We start from the raw sequence: 8,158 nt of genomic DNA, 5'->3' as shown, positions 1-8,158 counted from the left end.
TTCTTGATTGGGCCATTCTGTTTATTTTTATTTTTTCACACAGTCATTATAAATTTAAAAAACACTACATTTAATTACTTTACCCCAACTCAGGTAAGTTGAAAACCATTAAGTAATAGAGAAAGCTGAAATGGAAAGTGAAAGGCTGTTTTAAGTTGTTTTTCCTGAATGTGAGATTTTTCATCTTGAGGAGTCAGGGAAACAGCTATTTCTGGATTGTCCTAGTATAACTTTATCATCTTTGAAATGCTGTTAATTATCAGAAAGATACATGTACCTATGTTCTAGGAGGAAAAAAATGTTTAAATCATTTGGGGAATTTTTTAAAGGATACCTCTACTATGTATGGTGCATATCAATTTTTGTGAAAATTTATTTATTTCATTCTAATATGCTTAGACCTCCAGTGATCAATTAAAATTAATTCACTTAGATTGTTATTTGGACCCAGAATTTGAAACTATTTCATGTCAGTAAACATAATTTAGGATAACTTAGATGTTAATACTGCTGTTATGAAATGAAAATGTTTGTGGGTGCTATGTATGTTGGGATGTGTGAGTAAAATGTTATAATTAGCAATCTTATTTCAAAAACACTCACGGCAGTGATTCCTACATAATGTTCCAAATTGGCAGTTAGAATCATCTAGATGTTTTAATTTTAGTTTAGTTATTTAAAAAAGAAAGAAAGAAATTGGTTATTGCGAAAGGCAGACATTTTTCAAGTTCGTCCTTTCTTGGAACAGAGGGCAAAGGAGGATGTGTTGCAGAAGGAGGTGAGGGTGAAGATTCTCAAAGACAACATCAAGTTATTAGCTGCCAAAGTGCCCTCTGGTGGCCAGGAGTTGACGTCTGAGCTGAATGTCGTGCTGGAGAATTACCAACTTCTTTGTAATAGAATTCGAGGAAAGTGCCACACGCTAGAGGTATGTTATGTTTTCTCAGCGATGCCTTTCTGAGATCCAAACTCTGTAATGTACTGACCATTTCTAAATCTTGGAAAAAACTTTGTTTTCTTTCCAATACTGGATCATAAAGGAAAAGTAGTTCTTAGGGAATGAATAGATTGATAAAAATGAAACATGGGTTAAAAAAAAAGGAGACCAAGATCTGTCCCCATTTATTGGAAATTTCTTGGGCACATCTTTTAGTATCTTCAGACTTTGCTTTTTTATGTATGCAATCAAGGTTTTCATGTTACAGATGATCTTTAGTGTCTGTTCCAGTCCAAAAATTTCCGAAGATATTATAAGCATCTCCTTTGTTTTGCCTGATTGAGTACACGGAGATGAAGTTTATTTGTTTATTTTAAGTGGTGTCTAAAGTTAGAGAGTTATCTGAAGGAAAAGTAGAATTTAAATATGCTGATATTTTGCTGTGCCTTAGATAAAGTACTTTTTTTTCTCTCTGGACATTAGATTTAAGACATAGATGATTCTATGAGGTTTTATTTTTGTAAAACTATTAAGAAGAAGAGGGACTAAATAATTACTTGTTTACTTGTCTTGAGGTTTTATTTTTTTTAATAAAACTAAATTTTTGCTTGTTTGTTTTTATGTTAATATGACTTTTGTCATATTGGAAGATTTAAGAAGCATTTCAATGTATTATAATTTAATCTAAATTCAGTTCAACCTAAAACAAATTATTGTATTGTGGGAAATCCTGAAATGGTAAAAAATGGCAACTGCCATATTTAACCTAAATTCACTCATTACTTGCTTGTTCTGAATCAATTTTGTGCAAAGATAAATATGTATAATTGAGACTAGTTGTAAGAAAGCTACTTGAATAGGAATCAGTCTGCCTCTTGGGAGTGATTTTCTGTGAGTTATCTTTTCTTTCCCCTAAGAAATGAGGTTGTGCTTTCATCCGAGCAGAGTTTTGGTCTGCTTTTTGCTTGTAGAAATGTAGGGACTAGAAACCTCTTTTCCCTTTTGCCCTCAGCCAAAGGGAAACTTATGGCTGAGGGTTTAAATCTAACTTGTGCCTTGTTTTTATATGTCTGATTAACTAAGAAGGGTTTTTACATTTCTAAAGGGTTGTAAAACACACACGTGAACACACACACACTCACATACTCTCTCTCTCTCTCCCCCCAAAGAAAAATCCTTGACAGAGACCAAATATGGCCCCTAAAACCTAAACTGTTTCCTCTGGCCCTTTATAGAAACATTTGCTGACCCTTGTTCTGGTCAGCATGCCCCACATGGAGCACAGACTAGAGTGTGCCTTCACTAGCTCGGTAGATCCCACAGAGGACAAACCCAGGAGGCCCCAAGCTGAGTTCTTTCTCCTAAATTTACCACTCAGATAGATTCCTCTTCTGTGGAATAAGGGAGTATAAATTTATAAATGTTTCCAGCCCTCCCATCCGCGATGGAAAATTTAGTGATAAGGAATGGGTGATAGCAACTAACACAATAGGAACAGTATGACTCCATTTGTGGTAAAATGTGGCTCACTGTCTTTCTTCGTCTTCTTTTTTTTTTCCCCCTGATACAGGGTCTTGCTCTATTGCCCAGTCTAGAGTGCAGTGGTGTCATCATAGCTCACTGTAACCTCAAATTCCTGGGCTCAGGGAGCCGCAAATGGGGTCTCACTATGTTGCCCAGGCTGGTTTTGAACTCCTGGCCTCAAGTGATCCTCTCGCCTCAGCCTCCTAAAGTACTGGGATTATAGGCATGAGCTGCTGAGCCTGGTATGGCTCTCTTCTTAAATAGAGATGTCCTCTGCATTTAGGAAAAAGTTGGCTACACAGCAAACTCTTCACATCAGTTAGCTCTGAGTTGGAATTGAGTGGGGCCCATGAGATTTTAATTTCCTATGTGATTATTTAAAAATTTTACAATTGAGTGATTTTTTTCCCTTTTATTTAAAAAACAAACTAATAATATTTCTCTCCTTTTTTTTCCTACTGATTATACAGTTTGATTTTTGACATTTAAGTCAGATCCTGGAATTTATTTTAATGGGAAGAGGGAGGCAGCCTCTTGCCCATTCCTCTTTGTCCCCTCCCCCACCAATTGGTCTAATATGATTTATTGACGAATTCAATTTTATATTTCATTTATCTGAAAATCCAACTTCATCAGTTTCTAAATTCCCAGATATACTTACATCTAAATGAAATTATTATTGATTAAAGAGAATGTGTGGCACTCGAGGGATGATATACGAAATGGCTTCTTGTCTAATTTAAATTTTTGTACTCTTTAGGAGGTCTGGTCCTGTTGGATTGAACTGCTTCACTATTTGGATCTTGAAACCACCTGGTTAAACACCTTGGAAGAGCGGATGAAGAGCACAGAGGTCCTGCCTGAGAAGACGGATGCTGTCAACGAAGCCCTAGAGGTTGGAACCCGCGTTCTCGGTGGCATTTCCTTTGGTTGCGATGAGACTGCACGTGAATTAAAATGAGGAACATAATACTTTATTGGGCAAACTCATTTGCTTCCTCAGTAGTTTTCAGTGTAACTTGTGTTTTCTTCTGTAGCCTGAAGTATTTATACAGTCGTGTGTGTTTAGATTATTGGTGACCCACTGCATCAGCCCCGTGAGTGGCAGTCGGTACATTTTAGACAGGGCACAACACTCTAGTGGTTTTGCAGTTTACTTTACCAGTCTCTGGAGAAAGCTCTGCCCCCTGTTATTGGGACAACTGCTCTCCTGCTTCATCTTCAAGTTATTTTTACTCACTGAGCACAACGGTGACTCAGTTTTCAGTGGCTTCTGGTCTGTTACCTTCAGATATCAAAAGTTAAAAGACAGGCTGAGGGGACAGTAGCTGAGACATGGGGTCCTGTCATAGGAGCTTGTCATTACGCCTGGACCTCAGGCTCCTTGAGGCCAAGAAATGTACCCGATTCTTCCATTCTTTGTTGTTCCTCAGTTCCCAGCACAGTGTGTGCCACACGGTGACTTAATAACTGTTTCTTAACTGAATTGCAATGTAATGAGGGGTAGGTTTGCTTAAAAAAAGAGAGAAAGAAGATAGATATGCTTTTAAAAATGCAATGGCACGAAGCAGGAATTGAGTGGACGCCTGAACGTCAGGAGTAAGTGAAGTGTGGTACCTGCATTCCAGGAGACGGATGTTCTGCTGGAGAAAAGATGGCACTTCTCAAATAAAGCAGAGTGAGAGATTGGAAAAAATGAAAACTGTGAAAGACTTACTTTCTAAAAAATATTTTCCCAGTATGAGAGTTCATGTACATTCTAGAAATATGGAAAATAGAGAAAAGTATAAAGCAAACTCTGATAAACACTTTTAAACGTTTTATGTGTTTCTTCCTAATATCATTTTTTGTGTATATGCGCTAGGAGGTAGTTACACTGGATCAAAGGACTGGGGGTCATAAAGGCTTTGGAGCCAAGATGGAATCTTAGCTCTTGACTGTGTGGGTAGCAAATCATTTAACCTCTCTGACCTTCAGTTTTCTCATCTGTAAAATGGGAATAATATTTAGCCCATGTGGTTAATTAGATTTTATATATGTAAAGTGTGTGTATAAAACAGTGCCTCTATTCTGTATATGTTGAAAAAAGATAATTTTTTACCTATTTTTAGTAATATAATTAATAACGGTTGAGATAATTTTGCTTGTATAGCACCATTTTCTGCCTTCAAACATTGAATCATATCATAAGCTTTTCTCTATATAATTAATAACTTTTGAAATTGTGTGAAATTATATCATCCTATATTATTCATATGGATTTCCCAATTTTATGTATTTATTAGTACCATGATGGATATTTTGTGAATTAGTCATATAGTTAATTTCTAGTCCTATTCCTTAGATAGATTTCCAGTAAATGGAGCTACTTGTTTAAAAAATGTATGCTTTTAGGATCCTGGATACATTTTGCCTTAGTAAAGGCATTATTTTTTTCCTTGTCCCTGGAACAGTCTCTGGAATCTGTTTTGCGCCACCCAGCAGATAATCGCACCCAGATCCGGGAACTTGGCCAGACTCTGATTGACGGAGGGATTCTCGATGATATAATCAGTGAGAAACTGGAGGCTTTTAACAGCCGATACGAAGAGCTGAGTCATCTGGTAAGAATTGTGTGAGTGTTGATTGGGTATTTATGAGATGGAGCTGACCCTAAGCTCCGTATCATAGAGAGCTTTAATGTTGGAATGGCTTTAATGTTGGTTAAAGTTGGTTAAAGTTAGCAACCAACACTTAGGAGGGCACTGACATACCAGGGAGGGAAGAATAGACCTAATACTTATAAGGCAGGCAGAACTTGTTTTAAAAAAAATTATCTTTAAGATTATTTCTACCTGTGAACTATTTAATTTCCATCAAACATTACATCATAGCTGTATATAAGAATAATAACTCATATTATCGTGGTAAATATTAGGGCGATCATGATTTGATGTAAGCTGTTATGAAAGCCACAATCTCTTAGTTCATGTCCAGGTTGTATCGCTGCGTGCGTGTCGATGTCACTAGTTAGAGAAAGGACACTGTTCTTTTACAGAAAGTTTGGGTGGGTATTCAATGCTTTCAAGCACATATTAAATAATAACTGTTGATGTTTAGATGAATAGCATCAAGCCTTTAATCCAAAGTGCAGCAAATGGTGGTTCAACAGAACTTATTTTAGACTTCGGAAAAAAAGAGATTCAGATGTTCATTGATAGATGTTCTCGTTAAATTTTACGTTCTTATTGACAGATATTGCTGATTCCTAAAAACACTCTAAATGTATAATAAATAACAAATTTTTATCCTCTGTTTAATGTGTTTTACAAGAAATCTTTACATTTTTAAATTTTGTCATATACAAATAGAAGTAAAAATTAGTAATTCACCCACAAGGTGTGTAAGGTCCTAGAAGGACATTTTCAGAGTTACCGTTAGTAGTTATTAATTATTTACGGGAAGGCTAATGTCTTGAACTAGTGCTCTGTTAGACTTTTCTTAGTGGCCAGAACATATGTATTCAGCTATTTATATTTGTGCTGAGCAAAACTGATGGTTGAATTTCTCCCCCGTGTAGGCAGAGAGCAAGCAGATTTCTTTGGAAAAGCAGCTCCAGGTCCTGCGGGAAACTGATCACATGCTTCAAGTCTTACAGGAGAGCTTGGGGGAGCTGGACAAACAGCTCACCACGTACTTGACTGATAGGATAGACGCTTTCCAAGTTCCCCAGGAAGCTCAGGTACTGCCATAGATTTAAGGGCTCTTGAGTCAAAAAGAGAGCATAGGTACTCACTTCCTCAGCTGCAAGAGAACTTCTGCCGTGGAAAACTCAGAGTTCACGGGAAGGATAAACCTTACTATGGGCAGCACTTGGCTCCTGGAGTTCTCTCGCTCTCTATGTGAGACCCTGGTAAATGACCAACATTTTTAAATTGTAGTTTTCTTAGCTATGGAATTAGGACAAATTGTCTTTAATAAATAAATAGTAAACATTAGAAATGACAAATACAAGGAATTTAGCATGTGCCTAGCACACAGTAGTCTTACAATACAGCAGCCTGTATTATTATTATACCACAAACTTATTAAAGCTTGTCCGGGGGCAACGTTACATAAAATACAATATTATGTATTGCATAACTATATGGAACTTTTGTATTGTTTCTTTTTACACTTTTTAAAAAAGGACATCCTCTCCCCTTTCCAATCTCTTCCGTAGAAAATCCAAGCAGAGATCTCGGCCCATGAACTAACCCTAGAGGAGCTGAGAAGAAATATGCGTTCTCAGCTCCCGACTTCCCCAGAGGGCAGGGCTGCTCGAGGAGGAAGTCAGACGGATGTGCTACAGGTAAAGACGGTGAGGGGCGTCCTTTTGCTTTTCAATATGTTGGGCATAAAAAGAAAAGGAGAAAGAGTTGATTACTCGGGTGCCTTTGGTGTCTTTATGATGGAGACCACGGGAGAGGGGTGATACATTGAAGGTGCATTGCATCTCAGGGAGCAGAAACAAATTGTTGCACGGGTGGAAAAAATATTCAATCTGATTTTTATGGTTGAGTTGAGAAGTGAAAGAATGAGCTGGATTTAGAAGTTAGCATTATATTGACTTTTTCTTTAACACAGAGCCCCTGTCAGTACTGGTGTGGCTGAGGCACAAGGCAGGCTGAGTTCGCATGGGATGCAGCCTCAGACACTCAGTGCCTTAATGACCCAAGTGACATTGAATTTCAGTCTGAACTTGTGATGAAGGGTATTTTGAGTTCTAGGTTCCTGATCTATATTTTTCAAACAGGTGAGAAAATTTAAAAAGTTTTAATTCCAGCAAGGCCAGCCAGCTTTGTCCAAATTTATTATCTGAATTTATTATCTCCGGGATTGAGACCCTGAGTGTCAAGTGATTCATGTCACTGGGCCGTGCAGTTCACTTAGGTGATCGGGGAACTGCACTGAGGTCATTTAGGATTTCTTTTTCTTTTTTTTGGTCATGTTTTGTTAGTGCTTTACTTTATAGCTTTTTAGCAGTATATGTTATACTAATATCATTTGATGAGAGAGATTATCATTCTGATGTGAATTGCTGATTATATTCATTTCCGCAAACAGAGGAAACTTCGAGAGGTGTCCACAAAGTTCCAGCTTTTCCAGAAGCCCGCTAACTTTGAGCAGCGCATGCTTGACTGTAAGCGCGTGCTGGATGGTGTGAAAGCAGAACTTCACGTTCTGGATGTGAAGGATGTAGACCCTGATGTCATACAGACCCACCTGGACAAGTGCATGGTGAGGCTGTTGGGCAGGTCACATGTCCAGTGGGTTTTCCGGCAGCAGTTATGGCTTAGTCTTGCACTTACATACTCTATTTGTTCACGATCTTTATCCTAGAGTGTGCTAAACAGAGAGACCGACGATGGAAAACATGGTGAAAAATAAGAAATGTGGTCTTTGCCCCCAAGGAAATTAGAAGGGATAAGAGAGATAGCGAGGAGAGAGTAAATCAATTATGACAGTGTAATGAGATAAAGGAAAAAACCAAAAGAAACATACCTTAATCACAGTGTGAAGTTACAGAAGCCTTCAGCAGAATGTGACTAATAAGCTAAGTTTTCAAGGATAAATTTGAGTTAGCTAGAAGAACCATACTTAGAATGGATGTCAGGAATATTACCACATTAAAAAAATCATTTTCAAAGAAAGTAAACTTTTAACTTTTAATTTATA

General features: G+C 37.5%; 1 protein-coding gene across 1 annotated transcript in view; it reads left to right on the top strand.

The window, feature by feature from the left end:
• The window catches only part of UTRN (utrophin), a 522,534-nt gene that overhangs the window by 84,886 nt on the left and 429,490 nt on the right, over positions 1–8,158 (top strand). The window contains exons 25-30 of the mRNA XM_012655520.1: positions 749–928; positions 3,222–3,356; positions 4,915–5,064; positions 6,021–6,182; positions 6,663–6,791; positions 7,547–7,720. Of these exons, the coding sequence (XP_012510974.1) occupies positions 749–928; positions 3,222–3,356; positions 4,915–5,064; positions 6,021–6,182; positions 6,663–6,791; positions 7,547–7,720 (930 nt within the window). The remainder of the gene's footprint in view (positions 1–748; positions 929–3,221; positions 3,357–4,914; positions 5,065–6,020; positions 6,183–6,662; positions 6,792–7,546; positions 7,721–8,158) is intronic.

This window comes from Propithecus coquereli, unplaced genomic scaffold, assembly GCF_000956105.1.
Source record: "Propithecus coquereli isolate 6110/MARCELLA unplaced genomic scaffold, Pcoq_1.0 Scaffold48, whole genome shotgun sequence".
In the NCBI taxonomy this organism is placed as follows: Eukaryota; Metazoa; Chordata; class Mammalia; order Primates; family Indriidae; genus Propithecus; species Propithecus coquereli.
The sequence above is the reverse complement of the archived record's forward strand: the minus strand, read 5'-3'. Positions and strand labels throughout refer to the sequence as shown.